We start from the raw sequence: 27,997 nt of genomic DNA on the forward strand, positions 1-27,997 counted from the left end.
ATCATTTTTGATGATGCAGACTTCTTGAGGCTGAAAATGGATTGGTTAGCAAACGTCTGCATCTTTGCCGATTTAAGTGAAGGTGCACTAAGAAAGAAAGAAAAAAGCATGAAGAGACCATTTTCCTGTAGTATTGACTTACAAAACTGGATACTAATTTTGGGATTAATAATTTTATTTTTTTTTAAAGGTTAGCTTTTCTCTGCGCCAACAAAAAACTTCTGAAATTAAGTAGTCTCCCCTTTACATTTTAAAGATAAACAAAATAGGCTTATATTATTCTATTGATAGTTTAAATATGAGTCACTCTATAATTAAGAAACTGAAGCGCACGTTTGACATATTGCTAATATTTATTGCAAGACTATTAAGTGTGCAAAATAGGCATTTGTGTGTGTGTGTGTGTGTGTGTGTGTGTGTGTGTGTGTAGGGCCTTGGTTGCATTAGAAAGACTGGTCGACATTACACCTCGGCATCGATCTCCAGAGAAAACCACTTTACGGTTTAATCCAATTCCTCCGGCCACCAAAAAGCTTTTACACAGAGGACGTCAACATGAGAGTTTAAGGGGAGAAAAATACTGGAAGGGTGAATAATTCTACAGACTTCTTGTAAGCAATATAGAAGAGGAATGATGAGGATAATTCATTTACTGTAAGTAGCTTTATAGAACTCAAATCAAGAGCGAAACTTTCAAATGTTCACGTTTCCATTTATTGGCAATAGTAAGCCACATCTTTTGCATGAACACAGGGAATATGACGCCATAGGAAACGTATTGAGATCAATTATAAGTCTTTGTTTACATTTACATCTTTTTTTGGTCAAAATTGTGGCGTGAAAAAAGCTTCTTTTTTTTAATGAAATTTATAAGCTTTTTTTTTTTTTTACTGTACTAAGCATGAGCACAATATCCACTAACAATCACAGTTACAAACCATTTAAATGTATTTAAAATAGTTCAAGAAAAGATTCTCAAAGTTTTTGCATGTTGGCATTGTTACTCTATAATGTCACGTTAAAAAGGCTTATATACTCTTTAACAACCTAGTAAATGTGAAACAAAGCTTTAAAAAAGAAAAGAAAAAAAGTGTTCATCACTGTGGAAAGAAAGGAGCATAACAGTAAAACACCCAAATTTAAAAGTTGACACCCGAAAAACACAGAAAACATCAGCTGGAAAATACAAGTTGACCTGTGAAGGGTTCTTGATGACTGAGGCAGAAACATTTCACTTGATCATTGCTGGTGAAATACTTCCGTTACGATGACGTTTACATCTAATGATGGCAAAGTGACGTCGTCTTGGCCGCAAAGTGTGGAAGACGGCAGCTGCGCCTCCTGATCAGTACAGTTTGATCATGCTCTCCCTGGACTTGCCCACTCCGACCCACTTCACTGAAACGACAGGGAACGAAAGGTCACTTTGTATTTGTGCGTTTGGCCGCTAAACGGTTTGAGAGTGCACCAGCGCCCGTGGCTCTCCTTGGCCGATACAGAATGAGATTTTTTTTACTAACCTGGCACTTGCAGGAAGTTTTCAATGAAACAAATGTAGTTTTGCGCCTCCGTCGGCAGCTCGGATAAGCTGCGAGCCGCCTCGGTGCTGCGGCACCAACCGGGGAAGGTCTTGTACTCCACGGTGACGCGCGTCAGAACGTCCATGTTTGCTGCACACCATGACACCAAAAACCATCCACGTTTATAAAAGGCAGGCAGTTGGAGTTTACTGTCAAACTAAATTCAAATTGTGTATTTAAATAAAAGGCTTACTTTACATTTTAGAAGTACCGCCAGTGCTAATGCTAGCACGCAATGTAAAACGCTACTGGCAGGCTAGCAGAAAATTAGCCAAATTAGCAAGACATCATTTTAGAAATATCACCAGCGCTAATACTATAGTTAATTTAAAACCCCATTGACAGGCTAATAAAAACTTAGCGTTGAAAAAAAATTGTGTATTTAAATACAAGGCATACTTTACATTTTAGAAGTACCGCCAGTGCTAATGCTAGCACGCAATGTAAAACGCTACTGGCAGGCTAACAGAAAATTTGCCAAATTAGCAAGACATCATTTTAGAAATATCACCAGCGCTAATACTATAGTTAATTTAAAACCCCATTGACAGGCTAATAAAAACTTAGCATTGAATTCTGGGAAAATGTTCCTTCAAATAACGAATACTCACAAATGAATGCTGTAGATAAACATTCAGACTGGTAATATAAAAAAAACTAGAAGACAATCTGTGGAGATTTAGTTATAGTAATTAAGTTCAATTGCGACTTTTTTCTTCTACTCTTTATCTCTTAATGTCTATCTCCATGCATGCACGGCACCATACTGCCCCTAAGAGGCCAACGGGTACATAGCAGGTATTTATTTTTATTTACTGCTTCCAATTACTATCATTTTAATATATTATTATTTTTACTTTGTTAGTAATTTATTTTCTGGTTATTCTTTCAAGTTGTATTTAAAGTTTAGTTGAATATAATAGAAGTTTTAAAATCAATGAATAATCCTGTTTATTACTCTTGGCTTCAATATCAATCCAAACATTCGTGATTACTTTTACATAATCGTCCAGACAACAACATGAGGGCCCCGTCACTTACCTGGGAAACTTGGCAGAGGTTCCCCATCAACATTATAGGCCACTCCCACTTTGATCTCCGGCAGGGTGTCCAGAATGTCCAATTTGGTCAGGGCGATGCTGCAAATACAAAGCTTTAAAATTCAGTTGTGACAGCGAACAGGAAACATTTCAAAGCAACGACGCCCGCTTACGCCGAGAAGCCGTTGACCATGTGAGCATATCGGACCAATATCAAGTCCAGCCAGCCGCAGCGTCGCTTTCTGCCTGTTGTCACGCCAACCTCGTGACCTCGCGATTGTAAAAGAGCCCCCGTCTCCTGTCGGATCAAATGCATTGAAGAACTTCATCATGACAATTAACGATAAGTTTAGAGGACACAGCGATAACATTGACTTGGGAGTTGACTTTGTTTTATGGTCGGGCTCTAATTCAATTTCATTTTTTAATTAAGAAAGGAAAATAGCTCTGTATTGTATACAGCCTAATACAGGGTTGCCACAGATTTTTTTTTTTTTTTTAAGTCCCTAAAAGCATCATGACTCACGTTATCCTGTTCTGTCGGGAACGCACCGACGCCCACCCGAGTGGTGTAGGCTTTGACGACGCCGTACACCCTTCCAACGTGCGACGGCGGCACACCGAGCCCGGTGCACACTCCTCCGACGGTGCAGTTAGACGACGTCACAAAGGGATATGTGCCTGAGTGGAGAGATGTCTATTTAGATTACGGAGCCAAAAACATCTATCAGTCAGCACGATTAAATCTCCAATCCTCTTGGCACTCACCAAAGTCAATATCCAGCAGTGCGGCGTTTGCCCCCTCCACCAGGATTTTCTTACTGGGGCCAGTAAGAGCTTTGTGCATGAAGTAAACGCCGTCTGTCACTAGAGGGCGCAGTCGCTCTGCATATCCCTGAAGAGAGTGACAAAAATCAACAACCAACCACATTGTGTGGAAACATAAATAGGATGCGATTGGAATCACCAATCAACAGCAGTAATATACATTGTTAAGTATAAATAAAGGATGTAACTGAAGTCTGAGTTTACCAAAGGCACAGTTCAACACTTTAATTAAGCCCTGTCTGTGTGTGTGTGATTCCGTCACCTCTCACCTTTAACTGCTCTAGTTCACCTTCAATGTCCACATTCAGGTTTGGATACATTGCCAGGAAATGCTCTGCTAACATGCGGAACCTAAAAAAAATAAAAAATTAAAAAAATAAACAAAGAAAAAATCTATTTAAATAATGTGTTCATTCATATTCATGCAGGGAAAAATTCATCCATGGACTGGCAGCCATTTTACAAAGCAAATTATGGATGATTCATTGTGAATGTGTTGTATCGTGTGCCAGCCTACAAACCACCAGATGCTGGTGCAAAAAAATTACGTTTTTTTTTTTTAATCTTAAAAAAATATATATATATCAGTAATGTGTATTTTCAGGTATTAGGTATTGTTGCTTTGTTTTGCTCATGCAAGACGCCAGTTCAGTCATGATTTATCCTGTCAGAAATAATCTTGCACCATTCATCATTTTGCGTTCAATTTTTATTGCTAACTTGTCATGTCAGAGTTTGTACTTTAAATGAGTTGGTTCAGTGCACTTAATTTGTCAGAATATTTATTTACACAAATATCTGTTCTTGTACTTCATTACAAAGTGAGTAGTTTTGCCAGCTCCAGAATGTGCAAGAGCAAATAAGGTACCAGACGAGCCAACATTTATCCTAGCTTCTACTAGCACTCCAGAGTAGTAAGAACTAAAACAGGTTCCGATTTTTTTCCCCTCGTGATGTGTGGGGTCTTTGAAAAAATTAAGATTTGAAACATCAGTATGCATATACCCTGCTTTAGAAGTGAACTCACTTGTCTTCAAAGACTTTGAAATCCGAGACAAGGTCACAGACACGCAGGCCGTTCCGCGCAGCTTTGGAGGAGTAGGCGGGTCCTATTCCCTTTTTGGTTGTTCCCAAACTGCAGCAAAGACAAACACGCAACAGTTCATTAAACAAAGTCAATTTAGAAAGTATTCCCTCCAGCAGACATGATACGCACTCAGGCGTCAGTACTTCAAATAATGAGCAAAATTACTTTTTCCCTTCTTGTTGCTGCCGCTGCTGCTCCTGAATGCCATCGACAGCCTGATGGAAGTTGAACACTAGAGGTGGACCGAGGGACCCTCAATAAGACACTTTCACATTTAACAAGACTACACATGAAATTTATACTCACCAATGTGTGCGCGATCAGAAATCTTCAGTCTCTCTTCCCATCCTTGTAATCCTACATGAAAAAATAAAATAATTTTTTTTATTGAATGTGACAATTTGACAGATCCATATTTACGCAATTGGCTTTTGTACTACCTTTGCCTTTCTTCAGGTTAGATTGTGCCTCTGCAAACAGCCCTGGGAGGTGTACGACAACCCCATTGCCTGCAACAGAAAATGGAATTTTGAAAAACGACACCATTACTTTTATAAGAAATACAGATGTATTTCTGTGATTTTATCCTTTTTGCATAACGCATTGTGACTCACTGTCAAGTTTCCCGTTTAACCCCCCCGCCCCCCCAAAAAATAAAGAACCTTTTTTCTGTCATATTAGTCCAATGAAAAGCCAAGGTTTGAAACAAACAAAAAAAAAGGCCAAAGGTTCTGTAACACAGTACAGTATAAGATAGATATGCATATTTATGAAACCATGTCTTGATTTCCCTTTAAAATGTTTTTTGCCCCAATGAAGATTTGCAAGCTATAATTCACATTAATGTTGATTTATTTTTTTATTTTTATATATACATTTATCCTGGTCTCATTTGTTTATATCACCCAAAAAAATCTGTTATTACAGCGTTCAATATAACACTTGCCCTCATTAGGGTCACGGGTGCGGTGCAGTGCAATTCGGAGTGCTCACTTAAGCTAACATGCATACTTTTTGGAATGTGGAAGGAAGCTGGAGAACACAGAGACAAAACACACACAGGAGGGCCTGAGCTGAGATTTGAACCCAGAACTTTAACTGTGAGGAGAATGATTTATTAAATAGCTATCATCTCACCTCAACAGCAGCAAGGAAGCAGAACCTTTGTTAGTTTTTATGATACAAAACAGTTCATTCATACCTCCAGTAAAAGTCATATTGCTATTAAAAATACTGAAAATGAACATTGATGGCTAATAGGCCAAAATAACAGCAACACATCTTAAATTGGGGTGTGCTAGATTTCAATGACAGCCATGGGATTTTTGTATTTATTAAAAAAAAAAAAAATTGTACCGTGTTTATCTTAAATTAAAGTAAGCCACAATGTATTAGAGGACTAATACCTATAAAGGAGGTGGCCTTCTTGTTGAGGACACCACTGGGAAGCAGGTGAAAGTCGTACTCCACGGAGTCCACGACCACTGTGTGACCTGCATTGTTGCCACCCTGTAGAAAAAAACAAATATTTTATTTAGAGATCCGATCTCGGAGGGTACGTAAACGCCACATCCCACGCAACTGGCAACGGAGAGATAGCAGACAGCGTTACATCATTTCATTTCACATAACCCGTATCGGGCCGAAACACTTTGTACAGCATGACTAATAGACACCTTTTGGAAAGATAAGCACTGTGTATAACACGTTTTACTCAAGCATGGCGGCTCAATTCTACCCTTGAACAAGGCTAGCAGCAACGTAGCTTGCCCACATCCGGGACGTCTGAACGAGGTCCAGAATATTTAACCACTGCTTATCTGAAACGACTTTCCCTGGCCTCTACCAATCTACCGTATTAATTAGAGGTCGAAAGACGTGCCAATGTCATATTTGGTTAGTGTACGAATTGCAATGTTGAGTTAAGAGCGTAGTTGGTACCTGACACCTGCACACAATATCAGCATCCATTGCGAGCAAGTCCACAACTTTTCCTTTGCCCTCGTCCCCCCATTGAGCTCCGAGCACCACGGTCACTTTGTTCGCAGGCTCCTTCGGGGAACGGAGCGGAAACTCCGGCGTGAGGTTTTCTCGTTGCCGCTTAACTACCGGCTCCCCGTTCTCTCGGCCATTAACATTAGCCATGTCGCTACTGGATGCCATGCTGCTGCCCTCCTTCTGTTAACCGGAATAGCGTTTTAGCGCGTTTCTTGACGGGAAGTGCTCCTCTTCCGTTCTACCACTAGATGTCACTATTCTGCGTATAAGAAGTATAGCATCGCACGCTACCCCTCCATAACTGGAATACGCAAGCGCGCCCGCCATATTGAATGTGTCGCATCGCTCCTTAATTAATGCAAGTCAAAAGACTGAACTTGATGACCTTGTACAAAATGCACAACGTTTAAACCTGTCCAGCAGCTAACTGATTTTGATGAATCGTCGTATATTCCATATTCATGAATCCCACAGTCATGTTGTAACTTTGGATTTAATTTAAAGTTGGGAAAGATCTATTTCAATACATGTACTGTACCTGAATGATTGCCTGTTTAATTCCCAGTCATTATCGCAATACAACTGTTTTTATGTTACACGACTCTCCGTTTTTTTGTTATTTTCAGACATTTATAAATACTTTATCAGAATTATCAGTGACTTGCAAATAACATCTAGGGTCCCTGTGATATAGTTAGTGTCAGTCAGTGCGTTAAGAAATGTTGCATGCTCTTGCTGTGTTCTCCACTTTAATAAACAGAAAAGCCATTAAAAGGCTCTTTTTGAAACGTTTGTACTGCATTGCTGTTGTTTTCTGTGGTCCCTCCCTTTTTGATGACCAAGTTATATTTTGAATATTATGTTATTTTGTGTTTGATTTTGTGTATGCCGTCCTTTTAATTGCCAAAACATTTTATTCAATATTTCAAATAGCAGCTATGGTGTTGGCAAGTTGTCTCTCAATGCACAAGTTAAATTCATGTCACCAAAACATTTTTATTGCCTTGGCTCAATAAAGGTTGAGAAACAGCAGTCCCCAAACACCATGCAAAAAATAAAATAAAAAATGTGAGCTAGTTTTCATCTTTTCATGGAGTGTGACAGTCTCACCAACGTAAAACTGTTGCTCATAATCAGGAAAAGACACATTATAATTTGTTGTCTTTATTTTATTATCTTGCTTAATATGTTTTTGACCAGTTAGCACAGCAACTAACACGGCTAACATGTAGTCTTGGGCAAAAAGTATGACAGTAGCATAACAGCAACTAGACTAATTGTAAAATTGCATTAATACTCAAATACAAATTAACTTTATTTAGTTGTAAAGGATTTATTCAAGACTAATATTTTTTTAATGGATTTTCAGGCAATTGAGTATCTGTGAAAGGGTTGCACCAAACAGGACAAAATATATGATAAAGCTAATAAAATATTTAATTTAAAAAAAAAAGTGTACCATTAATGTTTGAGCTGGACACATCATATGATGGTTTATTATCTTCTTTTTTTTTTCAAACATAAAAAATATAAAATATTGATGCACAAAGTGTCCTCCAATTTCGGAGTAACCTGCATACACACATCGAGTAAATGCTCAGAAAGAAAAATAACTTTAAAACTTTATTGAGAAATTGTCAACAGACATTCATGACATTACGACATCTTCAACCCCTCTTGCAGCCCTGCAAACATAATTCATAGACGGATGACGACGATGCAGACGTTCAGAAGGACAAACACAGCAGTGGCCTACAGAAATGACAGGCAGACGTTATCAACACTGGCTGTCAATTCATAGGTCATCACCTTGCGCCTCATTACTCTTTTTGAATAAACACTTCGAACATATTAGCGCACAGTAAATCGCAGTCGTCGTCTTTGGTAACTTTCTGCAAGTAACAGCACCTCCACTGGAACTTGATCCAGCATCCACATGGAGTTGCTGTTACATCCAGTCAGCACCAAAAGTCTCATCAAGGCAAATCTATGACCAGGACCACAGGCCGCTCTTTCGGGACCAAGTTCAAAGATCCCTGAGGTTAAGTCAGGATTTGCTGCTTTCCAACGATGGTCCTCCGGTAGGTGACTTTGACCTGCTAATTTCCTCCTCCCCCATTTTACTGCCTCAAATAGAAAACATCAAGCAAGCAACAGCGCGGCCAAAGGGCCAAAGCTTGACTAGATAACACACATTTTATGGTGGCAATCATGAGGACGCCTGTCAATATGTGAGTGAATATACGGGCGTGTCTAACCTGCGCGTTGCTGGTCTTGCACTTCCTGCTCGACACTGATGTTTGTCTACTATATTCCATCTCTTCTATTAGAAATCATGTGACATGTATCATGTTTGTTGACTTAATAAAAATTTTGGAAAAATTTAACAAATACTCTTTGCTCCAATTTTTTTAATTTTTTTTTTATTCATAACTCCCCCATGGAGAAGACATAGGCCTCCCTAGCGTATTTAAATAAAATATTCTCCAGAGAAATAAATAAATAAATAAATAAAATATTACCAAAAAAGCTGTTAGTTTTCACATCTCAACTTAAATAATAATAATAATAATAATAATAATAATAATAATAATAATAATAATAATAATAATAATAATAATAATACTTGCTTGTGTTGTTTGTAATCCCTGTGAAGAAAACACATTTGATGTGTTCACATGAGTTTAAAATGCTCTCATTAATTAAATTAAATTAAAAAAAAAAAACTTTGAGTTGTACTCACCTAGCTAGTCACATGAGGCCAAAGTTTAGAGCGGAGCGGCAAGTTTCGGCCACATCAGGTTAGAGAAGCAGGAGGGAAGAAGAAGAAGATGAAGAAATTGAACGGGCAAGTTTAGGATGGACAAGGGTGGAGGTGGAGATGCAAGAGCTGCATTTTAGGTGTGAAAGTTAGCCGTCGCGGAGCAGGAATGGCAACCAGGCCGTGCCGCCAGTTTAAGAGATCATGGGTTGGAGGGAGGTTAATGATTACTCCAGCTGTCAATATTTAACAGGCCCTGTGCCCTGCCCCAATCCAACATCCTGATTCCACGCTGACGGACACAGGGAAGGGCCGGGCTTCAAATACATCTCCTTTGTCCTTGCTGTCAAAAAGTGGACTGAAAGCTCTCACAAGTTCACCAGGAGTCATTTTAAGGGCTGTCACAGCTCGGTAGAAGTTTGCGACAAGATGCAAACGTGCTTGTTTTTACAGCCAGGTTAGCACGTGAGCTAAGTTCATGATCCACATTTTTGCTGCGTTATAGGTTTTCGTGTGCGCTCTTGAACGCCCACAAATATAAAATATAATAAAGTGCAACCAATAAAGTTGAACGCAATCTATTCTGTGACCAATGTGTTCTTTAAAAAAAAAAAAAAAAATCCATTACATAAAATAATACATTAGAGGTGAAACAATTAGTTGATTGATTAACAATTAAGCAACTTTTGTTTGTTACACGCTGTTGCCGCGGCGATGCACCGTTTGCACATTTTTTGTGTGTGCTGTTTTTTGAGGGTGTAAACCGAGGCGAAAACTAATAAAACTTAGTACACACATAATGCCTGGCAAAAACTTTTAGATCGTTGTCGGTTATATTGTGCAGTTTCATTAAAAGGGCTCAGTAGTGCCCCCTATAGATTTTTAACAACGTAACCTTGTTCAAAGTTTAACCTACGAAAAATTAGGAGGTATATCATATGGAGCAGCTCAACACCTACAAAAAAAGTCTTTTGTAGCAATATTCTAAACCTAACAGGAATTCCGCCGTTTTGAATTTATTTTGGAATTGGGAGTCATATTTTCCACAAAATTTAGCCTATTCAAACTTTGGATGTTTCATCTCAAGACCAAAAAGTATTGAAAGCTTTTTATTTTGTCATACGTTGTTACCGTTTTTCAGGGTCGAAAAAAGGAGGCAAATTAAAACTTGTTTTAAAAGGGCAAGTGTGTAGAATATTTTGATTCTTTTTCAGTGTTCATTCATTAAAAAAAAAAAACACTATCAATTTCACCAATATGCAAAAAAATAAAAACGTAAAAATCACATTAACGTACATTTTTTAATATAATCGTAGTAATCACTAAGAATATTACATAGGTTGCGTATCGCCACAATCTTTCTGCTACAGATACCTAAAGGAGACAAACTTGGCCAACGTAGTAGCCTAATTGGTGGTAGGCTTGCAAAGTGTGGTCTCTGAGGCACCGTAGTTAGTGCAAGTGCATCAAGATGCACTTAATTCGAATGTAGTTTGTTTTATTATATTAGTTCACGACACACTATCACTTTAAAAATCAGATTTGTCGATTAATACATTGTTGGTTAAAACCCTACGTTAAATGAATGAATCAAATTCGTTCTCTGCTCACCACGCATACCACCACCCTCTCTCTGTTCCAACAGTTTTATCAACTTCTTTCTTCCCTAATTTTGTACTGTTTTTGGTTCATAGTTTCATTCCCTCAAATATCATCATTTAAAGTTAGTGTGTTCGCGATCGCTAGCCTGTTATCGACCATTTATTCCCCATGTACTAAAAAGTTTACAAAGCGCACATAATAAACCAGTTTGCTAGGCGGTGAAAGAATACGTTTCTTTTTCAGACCCCATAAAGCTGAGAACGACCGAAACGTGCAAGCTGTAAAATGATGAGTCAGCACAAGTTTTTACAGTTGCACTGGTTTAATGTGTGTCTGAACTATTAATATTAAACGTGTCAGATGAGCGCCCGGTAAATAAAATTGAGTTGTTATCAGATGGTACGACGGATAAAAGTCTCCAAGAAATTCAGAATGAAACTAAATGTATATCGTAGCAAACAGGAGACTGCTTCTGTCTTCCGCGTGGATGTCTCTTTAGGAGCAACGCAGTCATCGTCGAAACAGTGAACCAAATATAATATAAAATGTTTTCTTTCAAAGTGAAGGCATATTTGCACATTCTTGTAAATATTCATTCATATACTTGGGTTATCTTATCTCTAAGTTCAAGGCATGGCAATGCTTGAGTGCAGAGTCCGACATCTTGAAGGGAGGGAATATGTGCACAGCAATAATGTGTGATGCTGATAAATCACTGTCGTTCACCTTTGGAATGATGGTCATCATTTCAGATGACATTTACACCAGATAACACCATTAACCTGTTGAGCAGGTCACATGCGTCACTCCAATCAGAGCTGTTCTCAATGAGGTCATTTTTCCGAAAAAAAACAAAAAAAAACGTAATTTATTCGGTATACTTGATCAATCCAATGGGATTTTGCTTTTACTAAGAACACAAATGCACCATCTGGATGAACTTGATTCAACTTAACTTTAGCTGCTCATGTTGTATAGTTCAGAATAAGAATTATATATATTAAATAAAGCTAACACTAGTATAAAATGACTTATGCCATGTTAAAAAGTAGAAGCCGAATTTTGTAGACACATGGCTATATTAATGTGCCACACAAATAAAGCCTGAAAGTCAAAAACAGGCTGCTGAGGAACATTCATTTGAATAAAGGTTGCAACATGGCGGAAGAACAGTCACCTGCGGGGCCAAAATTCATAGTTGTGTTTGGAACAATTTATATTTATAAGTTATGGACAATATTCACTGGTGTATGCAAATAACTTGAATCACGGTAATTTTTCAACAAAGATTCTTTTGTTAACGGCCAAGTTTAAACTTTTTTTAAAAAAAAAATTAAATAAAGTCTATGCGGGTCAATGAGAGAAATCACTGCATTTTGTGCAACCTATCTGAAGGAGCCCTTTGCCTCCAACCACTGGGGGGCAGTGTGGTTTTTGTTTGTTTACCTGAGCCGTTGGCAGGTTGTATTTAATTGGGGTTCCACGGGAAACATTTGTCACTGATTGGGGAAGAAAACAATTTTTGACGGGTGTTTCTTGTATTTTTGGGCGTTTATGTTATTACTTTGAGACTTATGCTTTTGTAAATTAAGAATTAAATATCAGCCATCATTCCAATCAAAACAGAATTTCGCTGGTTTATTTGAAATTTTCGCCATTTTTTTTTTTTACAAGAACGTCAAAATTAAACTGCAATCAGTAAACACAAGTGTAGCGGTGGTGGACAATCCCCTACACTACCTTTTTAAATACTTTTGATTGTAAAAAAACAAAAAAAAAAACACAAAAGAGCAAAAAAGCAGAGTCTAATCTGTCATTTGTTGGATTTGGTGTACTATATATATATATATATATAAAAAAAAATCATGGAACAATATCATGTAGGTATTTTTTTTAAAATGTTCTAAAATGGCTGGCAGTGAAAATCAATGATAGTCAAAAGCAAGTAATGCAAAGCAGTCTCAAACAAGTTAGATGAGGAAAAAACAACAACAATATTCCAGAAAGACAAAGAGTTGAACCGAAATTTTTTATTAACCTTCGACACTAAAAGTACAAGTCACATATAAAAGAATGGACAACACTGACAGACATGTGGAGAACTAAAAAGGAGAAGCTTCCTCTCTGACTGGAGTGCAGCCAGAGAAAAAACTATTCTGATAACTTGTCAGGAGTCGTTTCTTCTTCTTGAGGATTCTTACTGTATCTCTTTCTTCCTCCTGATCCACATCCTGGTCCTCTTTAAAGATAGGCTTACGTACTAGCTTTAGTTCAGGGGTGTCATGCCCCATGTCTTGGATTTCCTCTAGCACCTGAATGGAAAAAGTCAACTGACTGTTTACAAGTGTGTGCGTGCATGTGGGGTACTCCTTTCCATCAACCTATGATGAGTAGTTGAGGTATGAGAGGGGAATCGCTTACCTCCTTTGTTGGCGAGCAAAATGGTGGCTTGAAGAATGTGACGTCTGGACTGGTAGAGTCTCTTGAAATATTTTCGCTCAGGCTTTCATCCTAGAATACAAATGGAGGGGGGATCACATTGCATAAAAACAGCAAAATGAGATTTTGAAAGACGGAAAAAAAAAGTAAAAAAATAAATTAATTTATAAATTAATGTCTTTTGCCCACAACAAGAAAATAGAATTGTAATTGCCAAATTAAAAAATATATACATCTTGATCTGACCTATTGCACTTTAATGTAACCAAATAGGAGGAGAGTATTCTCATGCTATCAAGAACAACAAACCTCAGCGACGACATGGTTGTCCAAATTGCGACATTTCTCGTGGTCGCACTGGCAATTCTCACGACATGTCATCTTCCCTTTGCGGCAACGACATTGCTTGTTGCTACAGCTGCCTTTACACGAGCACTAGACAAAACAAATACAATCAAATCACAAAGTCAGTGTGTATTATGATGTACTCATCAAATTCAAAAGGCAATGACCCCGTCAGCCCTTACCCCCGTTGCTCTCGGTTTCCTCGAGGTCCTGCGTGCCTTCTCCAGCTTCTCTGGTTGCCAGTCATCATCTTCCTGCTCTTTCTGCAAAGGCACAAAAACATAAATCTTCACTATGTATAAAACACATCTCATGATCACTTGGATGCTACCGTTCATTATTAAGTAATATTCTATGGCAGCCACGAGATTGGAACTCAGCAGAGCAGACCTCTGCCAAAAAGAACAATCCTAATTTGGATCATCATCGCCATATTGTACACCCTCCTACTAAAGCAAAATTTTCTTCAAGGAATTAAGACACAGAGTGATTCGAAAAATATGTCAAAAATGTATGATGTGCTCTAAAATTCCCATGCGCCAACTCCACACAAAATCCCCTGGAAACTGGTGAAAGTTTTTTTTCTTCATCTTTCCTTAATTTACAACAATCTGTTATAAACGGTGCACTTTACCTGTCTATTCTGCAACATCATGTTTTGGTTCAGCTCGCACAGGGCCCGCAGTTTCTGAAGCTTCTCATCCTAAAGTGAGACACCGCATAATCCAGAAATACTTGCATATTTTCTTTGGAACAATTGGAAGTGTGCAGGGACTAACCCAAACATGGGCAAACCCCGGCCCGCGGGCCAAATCCGGCCCGTTATGAGTTTCAATCCGGCCCGCCGAATTTATCCAATAAGGCTAGAAAAAAAATATATATTTTTTTTTTCCAGCTCAGTGGCCGAGTGGTTAGAGTGTCCGCCCTGAGACTGGGAGGTTGTGGGTTCAATTACCAGCCGGGTCATACCAAAGACTATAAAAATGGGACCGATTGCCACTCTGCTTGACACTCAGCATTAAGGGTTGGAATTGGGAGGTTAGATCACCACGATTCCTGAGCACGGCGCTGCTGCTGCTCACCGCTCCCTCAGGGGATGGGTCAAATGCGGAGAACAAATTTCGCCCCACTTAGATGGGTGTGACAATCAGTGGATCTTATCTTATCTTATTGGATTTGGACATTTACAGCAGGAGACGGCAGGGTTTTGTGTTGAACACAGCAATAATGTCCTGATAGTCCAGAGAATCGGTCAATTCTTTTTTGAAAGAAAGCAGGGACAAAGAGTTCAGTCTATCAGTCAACATTGTGGCACTGTTGCGTGTTTTGATCCTTTTGACAGCTGAAGATAGTCTTTCTACATGTTGTCATGGGTGAGGTGAGGAGCGCGCATGCAGGAGACTGTTGATATTGGTGAATACATCCCCGGGGCGTGCGTCGAGCACTTCTATGAGCGTTTCCTCGTTGGCTTTTGGCTTCTTTTTGAGCTGCTGCACAAACGCCGCGTGCTATGCGTCCACCACGGAGATGGAAAAGTGGTCAGAGACGGATTGGATGTACGCGCTTTGTCCTCAGCGCGTGACAGGCAGCAGCGGCTATCATGCAGCCGCATGTGTCACACGCACTGTGGGCCCGGGTTAAAAATGGGTGGGCCAATGGAAAAAAATTCTTTAACTTTTACGCCTTGAATTGAAATCTATTAATAATAGATGCAGTCACCAGGTTTGACAGATCACAGTGTATGTGCTATTATAATCTATTTACATTTCTCCTCCCACTTTGCCAAATAGCATGTAAATGCCGCATCTTGCATATTCATTGAGGCAAACGTACTACCTGGATTAGGGCTATTTTATAATAATCATAATAATAATAATAATAATACATTTCATTCTTTTAAAAAGAGCACCTTTCAGAACACCCAAGGTCACTTTACAAAGCATAAAAACACAGCAAAAGTTGAGCTAAAACAATAAAAATGAAGCTATTGGAAAAGCTGTTTTAAATATGTGGATTTTGCACATTTGAAAAACGCAGTCCTAAGTGCACACTATAAGTAAATTGGGTTGTACATTTATCTGTGTGTTTTTACTGTGCTATGAGGTCCAAATGCTCCTGGTCCGGCCCATCTGTCAAAATTTCAAACCCATTGTGGGCCGCAAGTCAAAAAGTTTGCCCACCCCTGGACTAACCTGATCTTTGAGACGCTGCATGAGCTCCTTCTCTTTTGTGCTGTTCTCCTCTTTTTGTTTCGTTTCATCTGGCTCTGGTCTGCTCTGAAGCTGCTTGAGGAGACACTGGACCTGTGGGGGAAAAAGTGGAGAAACCATTACTGTAGAAGGAGGTCTTGAAATAAAATGTGCAAAAAAAAAAAAAAAAAAGAAGTCAAGAAATGAGTACTTTGTCTTGATGTCTCTCCTCTAATTCCACAAGATGCTGCTGGTGCTCCATGTCGATTGCGGACATCATTGCTCGCTCTTCAATCAGCATTTTGTTTAAATCTTGCGTATTGGCTTTCTCTTGTTGGAAGTCACTCTCTATCTTGGCTGCAACCGTCTTCGCCGACACCAGCTGAATGAGAAAACGAGCGCCCACGACATCATCACATTTCTCACGCAAGAAAATGATGAGCAGTTTTGCCAGTTATCGTATATTCCAGATTATAAACAGATATTGCCGTGTGAACGTCCGCTCCAGAGTATATAATTTCACAACATACGGTAAAATCCACACCAGGTGGGCGCGACTTACAACCCAATGTGCTTTATAGTCAGGAAAATACGGTACTGTATCTTGAAACAGCAAATTAGGTAATTTACTGATTACTTGCTTTAAAAAGTAACTAAACTAGATTACAAAGTACTGACCACCCGGTTTAACATAAAAATGACAGCCGGTCTTGCCACTTAATTGGAAATGTGTCGAACAGTGACATTGAAGAACGAAGTTTGTCTTTGTTAAAAATAAAGACATCAACATTTTTGACGTAGCATAATTATTTTAATTGAAAAAAAAAAAAAAAAACTATTTCCAGGTTTCACATAATTTGCTAAATGTTTTTAATTTGAACCTCGTGCAGTCACACAATCTGATGAATCCCTCTCCTTCCTCTATTGCGTTTTATGAACATGTGAGTCTCAATGCGCTGAAAATAATGATGTCACTCCCTGAGACAGCCTACGAAGCATTTCACCACTATGTTCAATACCACAATTTCCCTGACTTATGTGTTCTATAAAGAAGGAATAAAACTTTTTTTTTTCTGTATTATTCATTAGTTTTACCTTAAACTACATGCTTGAGGGGGTGGGCGAGAATAGTATATAAAAAGGTGCCACTCTTTCAAACGTCATGTCACTTGCATATCCCTGGCATCAGGCTAAAACCTTGGACCTCAGGCTAAAACCTTGGACCTCCAAAATGGTCCCTATTCAATAGACCCCAAAACTGGCACGTTTGTTCAACTATTAACATTGCATCATCAAAGAGCGCAAGCCATTTAAACACTTATTAGGAAAAATGTCACCCACATGTATGGATTAATCAAGAGCATATACATTTTGGGAAAAAATTTAAAAAAAAATGAAAATTTCCAAATTGTGACTTATGAGGTTTTGGCCCCAAACCAGCGATTTATAGACGCAAATATGCTGTATTCAGGGATGTGATTTGACCAAAGTGAAATTATCTGAAAATTTAGCCGGGATTCTGGGGGCCGTCGGCACCCAGCTAGGTCCAGGGCAGTGCCCTGGTGGGAGGGCAAGGGGGGCGTAGCCCCCCGGAGCTCATGGGTTTTCCGTGTTTTTAAGTACTTTCAATGCACTCACATGACAAAGAAATAGACAAAACAACAGCATAAATTTTCAATGTATATTGAACTATCCCATATAAAATGGCAGTTTTAGTCAACTCAAAATCAGTCACATTCAAAAACATTGGACTGCCTTTGCTTTTAAAAACTATCACTGAGAATATCATCATATCTAACTAATGTGATTACTAAGTTAACACATAAATAATGTTGAAGAGTTCAAATTTCATGAACAAATAATTGTATCATGACCAAATGACAAGTAACTCATATTAGAGCATACCACAAATGTCTTTGTTATAGCAGAAGATGTTATCTGTCGGAGTCATGTGCATACACAATGAACTACTTAAAAAAAAATAAAAAAATAAAAAAAAAATTAAAAAAAAATCGGAATTTGTTTTTTTTTGGGGGTGGGGGGGATAAAAAAAAAGCGGAATTCCGCGAATTAGCGGAAAAATCACATCCCTGTAAAAAAAAAAAAAAAATCTGATTTTTTTTTTGGGGGGGGGGGGAATAAAAAAAGCGGAATTCCGCGAATTAGCGGAAAAATCACATCCCTGTGTATTTATGAAAGTAATTTACAATATAGTCTGACAACATGACCGTAGTCGGTAGCTTGTCATTACTTGAACATGCACACAATTTGGAGTAAGAATGCGTGACACAATGACATTATATGTACAGGTTTAAGCAGGTATGTTTTGTTTTATTTTCTCTTTCTCTCACCTCAGCCATCAGGACTCTGACGGCACACTTGGCATCAACAATGCTTGTGATGCCGTCTATACGTTGTTTCAGACGCCCCTCGCCGTCTGCTGCGAGGACCTTCTGCTGAAGGTCAGCAATCTGGGCATTTCTGTTCAAACGATGAAAAGGCACTCAGTCATAAATTAAATCAATTCAAGACATGTTTATATGGAGCAGCAATCCTTTTAGTTTTGTAGATTTCCTGTGATGTGTCACTTCAGACTAAATAGTTCCAATGGACTGTTTGGTGTACGTTTTAGTTCAACTAACCTGAGTTCCATTTCTGTAGTCAGGTTCTCAACCTGTTTGGTCAGGGGTGTCTCCAGCGCCCCATGGGCCTCCAACTCAGAAATAAGCAGCGTCCGACGCTTTATGGGAGGATGACATCCAATAATACAGTAAATCTCATCTCAAACCAAAACAGTAAGTCACAAGAAAAGGAAGGAAGGACACCAATCTCACCCTGAATTTGGCAGAAGGTTGCCCGGCGTCAATTTGCTGCTTGAGGTGCGTTATCTCCTGAGCCAAGACTTTCCTGTCCTCCATGAGGTCATTGAGGTGACGTCTTGCCTCTTCTGTGCTCACCATAACCTCCACCTCACTGAGAAATAAATTCTGATGCAGTAACATAAATCGTTATACTATTATCATCAAGGATAGCAAAAATGTTGATGAGTAAATATGGGACAACCTTCATTCTTGCAGCAGCTCCCTCCATCCCTCTACTCTGAGGATCTTTGCGTTTCTCCGCCACTTCACTTCTCTTCTGCAGGGCAACTTTCAGTCGCTTGTTTGCAGCTGCAGCCTGTTGGGCAAAACATTCATAGCTGTAGTTAATATAGCAGGAAATTTGTAATTTTTTTGCAGCTCACACAAATTGCACAGTGAGGGAAACAATACTTCACCTCCTCTGTTTTCCGACGCAGGACATTGGCCTGTTTCTGGAAATCCCTCTCGAGTTTGAGCAACTCATATTGACGTTTACGATCCTGTAAAAAGTTCATTTTAAGTGCGCAGCAAAGAACACGATTATCCTGGCAGTGTGTCCGGGTGATCATATACACGGTACCTTTTCTTTCAGTTGAATCACCTCTCGGTCCTTCTTGTTCTTCCAGAGTCGGAATTTCTCCGAGTCCTCCCTCATCTGCCTCATTAGCTGTGCACGCTGGGACTTCATGGCCTTCAGGAACAATATATTGGTTTACTTTTGGGCCATGAGAACTTCAGTGACTTCAAAAAACAAAAGTATGATTTCCACCTAATGCCATACAGTTGAGTATGTCAGTGAGACTGCACTAAATTATTGCAGTACATACCACAGAAATGAGTGGCTCAAAAAAAAAAAAAAACTTTCTGTTGATGTTTTTACAAGTTGAAGTCACCAATCACAACCTACTTGTGATAGTACCAGCAAAAACTGCCTGGTGATCATCTTTTTTTGTGACTATTGTGCAATCTAAACCATTTGCAATTTAAACATTTACATTTTAAATTAATAATATATGTGCAAACAGATCACTACTGCTGGAGTTATTCAATAGAAGCGTTAATAAAAAATAATGTACAATTTTTTGGGGGGCCTGGTAATGAATTTGTGTGTTAAAGACTAAGAAGTAAATAAACCAATTCTGTCAAATAACTCCAACACTGACCTCCATTTAAATCAGACTGTTAAAAGTACACTTTGGGGGTCGGAAATCAACACTCAAACATTTTAACACCAAAATGTAAACAATCCAAGTTTCCCTGTGAATGTGCCTAACAATCTTAGTTGGTTTTACATCCGTTTTGGGGAAAAAAAAAGAAAAAAAAAAGACCCACCTGAAAATGTAATAAATCCTCAAGTACTAAAGTATTACATCATTGGTAAAAATTTGATTACAATATAAGTCAGGATTTTTATATTATTGGTAAAATTACTACATTGTGTTTTCTGACATTTTTCAGGCGTTATTAAATTTTCAGCAATTACATCATAGGGCGTTACAAAAGAAAGCAAAAAATTCATTTACCTGTATTTCCTGTACAAGCTTACTGACTTTCTGAACAGAAGACTCCTTGAGTTTCAGCATTTTTGACTGTTCAAGAAGCTTCTTCTTCAGGTCTACCAGCTGGCCCTCCAGCTCTTGCAGACGCTTCCTGCGCTGTTCACTCAGCCTAAATCAGACGAAGATGGAAGAGCGGGTTCTTAAAATATCACTTAAGCATGCGAAAATATAATGGCTTCGGATAGGTAATCCCAAAGTCCTATCTGAGAGCGTACTTGGCGTGGTTGGTGTCTTTCTTTGCAGACTCGAGTGCAACAACAAGCTCCACCTTCTCCTTTTGCAAAGAATTCACCGCCACCTGCAGATCCTGCACATTTTTCTACGGGATTAAATGTAAATGTCAAATTATAATGTGATATTTCCCCCGAATATGAAAACATGACCCAAAGTCGCCACATGCACTGTATGAGCACTTAAGTTATTTTTTTCTTCAACTTCAAGCTGATGATTCATGGCATAAAAAGTCGAATGACATCACTACAAGGTCAACTTCTTTCACACCTGTTGCTCGGACTGCATCGACTCCAGCTCGCTATCATTCTGGCACATCTTCTTGACCAACGCCTCCTTCCAGCTCAACACGTTGTTCAGCTCGATCAGCTCTTTGGACATTTGGGCCTGCTGCAGCGCATGGTGGGCTGTGAAGCCATCTGTTGAGTCCTTGTCAGCAGCTGCATTGGTTTCCTAATGTGAAAGAAGGGAAACAATCCACACATTTGGATCGTGGATTGAAACACATAATGAATATTTTCATTGGGAGGCGAGGGTGAAACAAACTAAAATGAACCTATACTTACAGATTGGAACTCGTCTGCTCTGCTTGTACTGCTATTCCCCATTTCATCTGGTGCATCCGCTCCTGCCACCATGGAATCGATAGAGGCAGCAATGCCGGCACTCTCGCGCTTAGAGAGAAAAAAAAAAGATTTGAGTTTGTTAAACTTATTGGAAAACAATATTTATTCACGCAATGTGATTCATCTAGTCTTTTTTTAAATATTGGTTTCTTTCGTTCACCAATTATCTGAACAAAAGAAACCAAAAAAAAACCCAACTATATTTATTATTGTGGTCATTAGTGATTTTCATACGTTGAGCTCCAGGATAACGTCTTGCAAGTTCTTCATCACCTCAACGTTCTCTTTCAACTCCTGATCCTCAAGCGTCTCCAATAGTTTTTCAAGATCGATTGTGCAACTATAATAGACCACAAGCATTATTGAGGCAACATGACAAATACAACTAATTCCCCAAAACATGCAGTTTCAACACCAAACCATCAAATTAAAGTACTCGTAAAAGTTCTAGTCTACGGAAAAAAAAGAAAGAAGACAAAACAGATTGAAACCCTTACGCTGCATGGCGCTGCAGTTGTTCGAGCTTGCTTTGCAGTTTCTCATTTGTCTATAACGAAACATGACAAAAAATAAAGACAAAAAAAAAACAGTCTAGAATTTATCATGCACTGCATCTCACTCACCATAATGAGCTTCTCAAACATGAGCGCCGTTTGTCCTGCAGTCTCACTCAGCTCCCTGCTCAATTTCTTGTTCTCATCTTGCAGACTGCGGTTCTGTTCCCGCAAATTTTTCACATTCTCACCAGACTCTGGCCTTGAGGGATGGGGGAACAAGAGCAGAACTGAGTAAACATGATGACCTTTTTGTGAAGCCACATCCACCGCGACTTGATTCTGCATACCCAGAGAGCACTGGGGCCACTCCTCCACGGGCATGAAGAAGCATCACCTGCAACTCTTGAACCTGTGGACAGAAAGACTGTCAGCGCTCTCACTCATTGGCTAGCACATTAAATTACATCCAAATACAACCACTTTATCAATATTTCCAACGCTAAAGATACGATTAACACAGGTAGAGAGAGGAAAATTGTTGTCTCTGATTTAGCAAGTTCTACACCCACCAATAAGAGACACACTGATTAATTAAAAGGTCTTAACAGTGGCCAACCATATAGAGCGTTCCTATATTTGCAAAAGCCATTTTCAAATCTCATTGGAATTTGCAAGTGGTCCTAATGTCTTGTGTACTATTTTTGTTGCCTTGTATGCACCTGTTTCTTTAAACGGCTATTTTCTGCCACTTTGGGGTCGATGTTCACGACTGGCTTGTTTTTTATTTTCCGAGCTCGGTCGGCGTATCGCAGCGTGTTGACGGTCTCCTCCAAGTTTGAGTCTGCGGGACTGATGCACGCGATCATCAGCGTGTGACTGTTGCCTCCGAGGGCATCTGTTGGGGGAACAACAAATATGTAATCTATATATATATATGTATATCTCTAATGTCACTTTTTTTTTTTTAAGACGTGCATTTTTAGGTTTAAAGAAATTAGCTGACTCAAATATTTTTTCACTTGTTGGGTGGAAACTGATGAGAAAAGATGAAATGCAATTTTCAACTAAAGCCGACACAAGCATTGTGCATTTCTTGTTCAAAATATTATTTGCCTATAGATGTGAAGGTCCTCAAAAGGGGAAGATTGTTTTTAGGCTATAAATGAAAGCCTACCTTGTAACAGGCGAGTGAGTTTGGAGTCTCTGTAAGGGACAAAGGCATTTTTCTTGCTTTCCTCACCCAGGGCACTGATCACATTACCCAAAGCCAAAAGGCCGCGATTGATGCTGATGCCTGAGGATGAAAATGTTATTGGGGGACACAATCTGAGGGCACAGCAATTTTATTCTGCAGCAGACACCCCGAGGTGAATGTCTAATTCAAGGTTGCGTTGCAGAGGCTTCAAGGTGTTGTACCTTCCTTTAAACGATCCCCCTCTGCTTTGGTTTTCTTCTGCCTCTCTGAACCAGCCAGATCCACAAGGTGCAGTTTGGAAACAACCGAGTCCACCCTACAAAGATAAATAAAAAGAAAAGAAAAAAAAACACAATAAAATAGTGACATAAAAAAAAAAAGTGTTCATATTGAGCATTTTCATTCCGTTTGCAAGTTACCCGTTAAATATTGAACTACTTACACTTGATCAAGTAATCTCAAATCTTAAGTGTCCAATCGCTAACAGTAACATGAGAATTAAGCCAATAAAAAGGACAAAAAGGACACCGACTTGTCTTTCCCTTTGCGTTGCTCCAGTGTGATGGTGAAAATGGCATGTGAGCGTGATGAGGCAACATTCATCGCCGTAGAGCCCACAGTGCGAGCGGAGTTGCCGAGCTCCAGGCAGCGCACCATCTCTTGGGCAGAGACCACCCGCTTCTCAGTTAGTCCCACAATCTGTAAGTGGACATTCAAAGACACAACTTTCAAATAAACACAAAACACAGCTATTGAAAAGCTGCCAGGTTGCTAAAAACTTGCAAAGTTTGACGAAAAGTGTCCATCATTTACCTTGATGCCTTCTTTGGGGTCTTCTCTAATGTTTAGAGCAGGTTTATCTTTAGCAGTACACAACAAATCTAAAACAGCTTCATTGTATATCTGTGATTAAAAAAAGAAAGAAGAAAATGAAAAAAAAAAAATTCCCCATAAAGAAAGAAATCTTTATTCATAAAAAAATAGTCACACAACCTCCAGATATGATATTGCCATGCTGAATTCACAGTCTGTCTTATTTTCCTTTTCTTCAAAGATCCTATTGATAACTCGTGGAATAACACCAACAGAGGGATCATTCTCTTGAGCCGATGTGTACGCTCCTCCCATAGAGAAGGTCTTTCCAGACCCGGTCTGTCCGTATGCAAGCACTGTGGCATGGTAGCCTACAAAAGAAAAAGAAAAAAACATAATGAAGACATTTGGCTAATTTGGTCTTTTTTTCTGGTACATTTACTTTTGAAAATGCAGCTACCTTTAAATAGCCCACGTAATAAAGGGGACACAGCAGTACTGAAAACCTCTTCCTGCTCTACAGTGGGGTCAAATACATAGTCGTACGTGAACGCCTTCTCTGTGCCAACCACCACCTGAAAGAAAGACATTTAGGATGATCGGGAAAAAAAAATAGACATTGCCTGAAGAATACTTTAGTGAGAAACAATTTTAACAATCGGCTGTTTTCTACGGTAAACTTAATTTTGTGGCGGCCGTGGCTCAAGGTCGGCTCTTCGAGCCCTGCGCTCCCCAAGTCATGTCTCGTTGTGCCCTTGGGCAAGGCACTTTTCACACATTGCCTCCAGTGCTACTCACTCACTCAGGGGGCTGTGGTTAAGTAGCTTACCGCCACGACAGTGTGAATGCATGAATAATGTATCCATTCCATTGTAAAGCATATTTGAGTGTCAAGAAAAGTGCTATATAAATCTGCTGCATTATTATTATGAAGATCTTGGGGAAAAATTTTTATTGTGTTAAATGACATTTTGTTCATTAAAAATACTAGAGGTATCGGTACTCGGTTTCTGTGAGTCTCAAAAGAGTGAATTTTCATACTGACATCTGTCTGAAAAAAAGTGGAACTTTAAACATCGCTAGATATTAAGATTCGTATGAGCATAACTTTTAAATACAGACCTGTGGTTCCCCTGGCACAAAGTTGAGGCAGCACTGACATCCCTCGTTGATTTCTTTTGGCACTAAAGGACGACTACGCAAGGCGACCCGGACTGGTATCACCTTCGCGTCCTCTGTGGTCATGATGGAGACTCTAGATAATCCTCAAAAACATAAAAGAGGCCATTGAGCTCGCATGAACTACTTTGAACGAACCACTGCGTACAAACAAACGATGGAAGCCATACACTGCCGGCTACTTATACACACTCGCCTGTCAAACAGAATATTTAAAGAAAATCATATGACGATTCATTTTAAGTAGGTTAAGTGAAAACCGGGCATGCTTGTGACAGACGTTTTCCCACAACTCAAAATGTGCCAATCTCTTACTAACCTAACCACCGGACTCCCACAATAGCGCAGTCTGTTTTCGCAGTGCTTGTGCTAAAACGCAAACAAAAAAAACCTCTTACCTTTTTAGTCTCCACCTAGTATCCAGCGACGCTTAATTAACGAGAAATTATCTGTCACTGACCGAAAGCGGACCTTCAAAACAACTGAAACTCTTTCTCCGGAGTGGAATTAACGCCCGCGATTTTCAAACATCCAACTCCGCCCCCTTTTCTTCTTCTTTTTCGTTTTCTTCTTCTCTTATACATGAAGCAGAATCGGCGGCGCTTACGGTGACGACTGACATCAAGAGGTCAAATAGAAAAACAACATGTCTTCACAGTACGATGGCTTCATACAATAACGTGTAATAATGTCTTCTTACCCATGAACAGTGTAATACATTTGAAAATACATCTGTACTATATACTACTATATAAATAGTAAACAGATTTGGAGAAGCACGATAATCCCCATCATCGGCTTTATTAGCAGAATTGTTTTGATATCATCAATGCGTTGGCTTATGCTAGCCTAAAAATAACCAACATCTGATTTATTTATAAATAAATAAAATCTCTCAGGTATAGTAGGCTATATTCAATAAGACCATATATTTTCCAGTTGTAAATAATTTATCATAGTTAGTTACTTACTTAATTAGTTAAACTATAGAAACACTTTTGATTTGAAAGCATATTGGTCATTGCTTAAAACAAATTTGTACTCTGACCTTTCTTGTTTTTGTTATTCCGTTTATTTATTATTTTTCTAAACCTGAGCTTTTTTTAAATTATATTTAATTACTTTTCCACCTGCATCCCTGCCTACCTGTGTTTGGGACCTGTTGGGGTGAATGATAAGAATACAGACATTGGGCTGAATACATTTGGATTCAAATACTATAAGTGGTGGACATTCTAGTCATTCCAGGTCACATTTATATGCCTTAAGATAGATGTGCTAAGAAAAGAAATATTGCTAAGGGTATATATAAGTACAAACAGAGGAGAAAGATCTGTTAGAAAGTAAGTGGGTGACAAATCATCCTTCTTGATGAAATGGGTTTTCAGCCTACCATAAAAAATGGGGAGTGACTCTCTGTTCTGGCTGGAAGAATAAGGTCATTACCTTGGAATCCAGAGGCGAAAACAGCTGAGTCCGGTTAAATTGATGACAAGGTCTCTGAACAGAAAACAGAGCTTTACATGTTATAGGCCTACAACCAGTCATCACAAACGGCTACATTTATGGCCTACATTTCTCATGTTCTGTATTTGTGTGTTTCTTTGCAGTGATGCTGCTGCGTTGTCTTTAATCCTACTGCTCCACCATTACATGTCGTTGCTGTGATGACCTTGTGTCAGGACCTGCAGCATTATTCACTCTCACACAGATGTACGGCTTAGGCTTCTCTTCTGTCACAGACTTTTGAGCTCCACCTAACAAGTGATCAAGTCATATTTCCGCATGGTGTGAGTGATGACAGCACATTAGTGATTCTTCAGGGACATGCCTTATATGATGCGCTAAACACTGTAATTAAATGCCTTGATCCCGGCAACTGACTTTTATGAACAGCACGCTGCCGAGCATCTGATACTGTAGAGGTCATGCGCTGAAAATGGGACATGGCAGGAGGCCCTTCATGGTAAGGGGAGGAGACAAACTCAGAAATAACTCAGCTGAAGAAGCAAAATGTGAATCCTTGAATGAGACGAAAGAAGTAATGGATACCGAACTTTTGTTTTGAGTTGCGGTCAAGCTGGACACTGAGATGAATGAGTTACAGTATGTTCTACCTTTATACAGAGAATATTTTGTTTGGAATGACTGTCACAGTAGCATTAATTAACAGACAGTTTCATATTGTTTGTTTTCCCCAATATATGTCTGTAGTGTTCATACTGCACAGATTGCTTTTCTGGGATGTCCGATTCTTGGGTTTTCCACACCAAATGCCTCGTTGCATGAACTGGTGGCACCTTTTGGAATGAGAGGCAAAACGTCTTCCATGTCAAACACAGCAGTCCAATTGTGGTTGATTCAGTGCCCTGAAAAAGAAATGACATGAATGAATGAGAATATCCACACACATGTAAATTGCAGTCTTTTAAGTCAGTGGATATTATTACAGTACTACTACTACTGTAACTATATAATGCAGTGATTCTAAATCAGGTTGTCATGGCAAACTAATGTGCCGTGAGATTGGCAGGTGTGTGATTTCACTTAGTTTGTCAGAAAATGATCATTTATTAAAATTACAAAAAAAAAAATGTTTATCTATCTATGCCAGTGATACATAGCGACAGGTAGAACAATTCAATGTTTTTTCTCATTAGATGGCAGAAAGTACAATAAATGTGCTCATATTTTACATTACTTTGTGAGTAAACTGAGTAGATCCTCATTTCAGTACTATACATTTCTTTCTTTTGTTTTTTTTTTTTCAAAAAGGGAGGCTGGGAAACGCTGGTAAGTACGATTTCATGCACGCGCACTAAGACGTGCGCGGAAGTCAAGCGTGCACGCGCCGTTTTAAGGAACGCGCGTTGACACCCCCCCACCCCAATAAAACCCCCACAAAACTTTGCGCATTCTGCGTAGCAAGGGGGCGCAACCTATTTTCCTGAATCCGTTTCCGTCGTGCCAACGACACCGACGCCTGTGCCCACAGACCGATCACAGGGCTTTCTTACCAGAACGGCACCGAGTGTTCGCAGCCAAGAGACGGGTGCGCAGCGAGGATTTCTCACGGCTCAAGGACGAGAATGCTCTTCGTTATGTACCCACTTAAACGGATGACAGCCTTTAGACAAACCATTAGCGCAAACTTTCCGCTCGGCGTT

At 39.3% G+C, this 27,997-nt stretch overlaps 2 protein-coding genes across 7 annotated transcripts; both read right to left on the reverse strand.

Annotated features, from left to right (window-relative positions):
• Positions 1 to 691: 691 nt before the first annotated feature.
• adssl (adenylosuccinate synthase, like) lies at positions 692 to 6,756 on the reverse strand. The gene is made up of 13 exons (XM_077547528.1): positions 6,477 to 6,756; positions 5,942 to 6,044; positions 4,976 to 5,044; positions 4,842 to 4,892; positions 4,701 to 4,767; positions 4,476 to 4,583; positions 3,718 to 3,799; positions 3,389 to 3,515; positions 3,147 to 3,301; positions 2,794 to 2,918; positions 2,622 to 2,719; positions 1,521 to 1,670; positions 692 to 1,398 (listed from the first exon to the last, which is right to left on the reverse strand). The coding sequence occupies exons 1-13, from the start codon at positions 6,696 to 6,698 to the stop codon at positions 1,346 to 1,348; spliced, it is 1,410 nt and encodes a 469-aa protein (XP_077403654.1). The 5' UTR covers positions 6,699 to 6,756; the 3' UTR covers positions 692 to 1,345.
• Positions 6,757 to 12,911: 6,155 nt separating this feature from the next.
• kif4 (kinesin family member 4) lies at positions 12,912 to 27,996 on the reverse strand. Of its 6 annotated transcripts, none has more exons than XM_077546055.1 (32): positions 27,848 to 27,996; positions 26,715 to 27,199; positions 26,277 to 26,587; positions 24,774 to 24,916; positions 24,112 to 24,226; positions 23,832 to 24,022; positions 23,652 to 23,741; positions 23,371 to 23,537; positions 23,060 to 23,154; positions 22,818 to 22,937; positions 22,363 to 22,538; positions 21,991 to 22,052; positions 21,770 to 21,902; positions 21,644 to 21,693; positions 21,381 to 21,486; positions 21,087 to 21,194; positions 20,791 to 20,973; positions 20,505 to 20,608; positions 20,254 to 20,398; positions 19,311 to 19,421; positions 19,147 to 19,230; positions 18,933 to 19,046; positions 18,704 to 18,856; positions 18,512 to 18,609; positions 18,221 to 18,350; positions 16,081 to 16,251; positions 15,873 to 15,983; positions 14,315 to 14,383; positions 13,863 to 13,943; positions 13,645 to 13,770; positions 13,318 to 13,407; positions 12,912 to 13,208 (listed from the first exon to the last, which is right to left on the reverse strand). In XM_077546055.1, exons 4-32 carry the CDS (start codon positions 24,894 to 24,896, stop codon positions 12,999 to 13,001), a joined length of 3,516 nt encoding a protein of 1,171 aa, XP_077402181.1. In that variant the 5' UTR covers positions 24,897 to 24,916; positions 26,277 to 26,587; positions 26,715 to 27,199; positions 27,848 to 27,996; the 3' UTR covers positions 12,912 to 12,998. The 6 variants fall into 6 exon arrangements, with proteins under 6 accessions (XP_077402181.1, XP_077402180.1, XP_077402179.1 ...); XM_077546054.1 differs by having other exon boundaries at positions 26,277 to 26,330; positions 26,405 to 27,199; XM_077546053.1 differs by having other exon boundaries at positions 26,277 to 27,199.
• Position 27,997: the final 1 nt, after the last annotated feature.

The sequence above is a fragment of the Vanacampus margaritifer genome, chromosome 16 (genome assembly GCF_051991255.1).
Source record: "Vanacampus margaritifer isolate UIUO_Vmar chromosome 16, RoL_Vmar_1.0, whole genome shotgun sequence".
In the NCBI taxonomy this organism is placed as follows: domain Eukaryota; kingdom Metazoa; phylum Chordata; class Actinopteri; order Syngnathiformes; family Syngnathidae; genus Vanacampus; species Vanacampus margaritifer.

Excerpts from the sequence above, each read along its gene's own strand:
- adssl (XM_077547528.1), bottom strand. The coding sequence starts at position 6,698 with ATGGCATCCAGTAGCGACATGGCTAATGTTAATGGCCGAGAGAACGGG. Across the intron at positions 3,800-4,475 it reads TTCAAAGTCTTTGAAGACAA|GTTCCGCATGTTAGCAGAGC; the intron begins GTGAGTTCACTT and ends TATTTTTTTTAG. Across the intron at positions 1,671-2,621 it reads ACCTCTGCCAAGTTTCCCAG|CAAACATGGACGTTCTGACG; the intron begins GTAAGTGACGGG and ends CATGGTGTGCAG.
- kif4 (XM_077546055.1), bottom strand. The coding sequence starts at position 24,896 with ATGACCACAGAGGACGCGAAGGTGATACCAGTCCGGGTCGCCTTGCGT. Across the intron at positions 24,023-24,111 it reads ATTACGTGGGCTATTTAAAG|GCTACCATGCCACAGTGCTT; the intron begins GTAGCTGCATTT and ends TTTCTTTTGTAG. Across the intron at positions 19,231-19,310 it reads TGATTCAACTGAAAGAAAAG|GATCGTAAACGTCAATATGA; the intron begins GTACCGTGTATA and ends AACTTTTTACAG.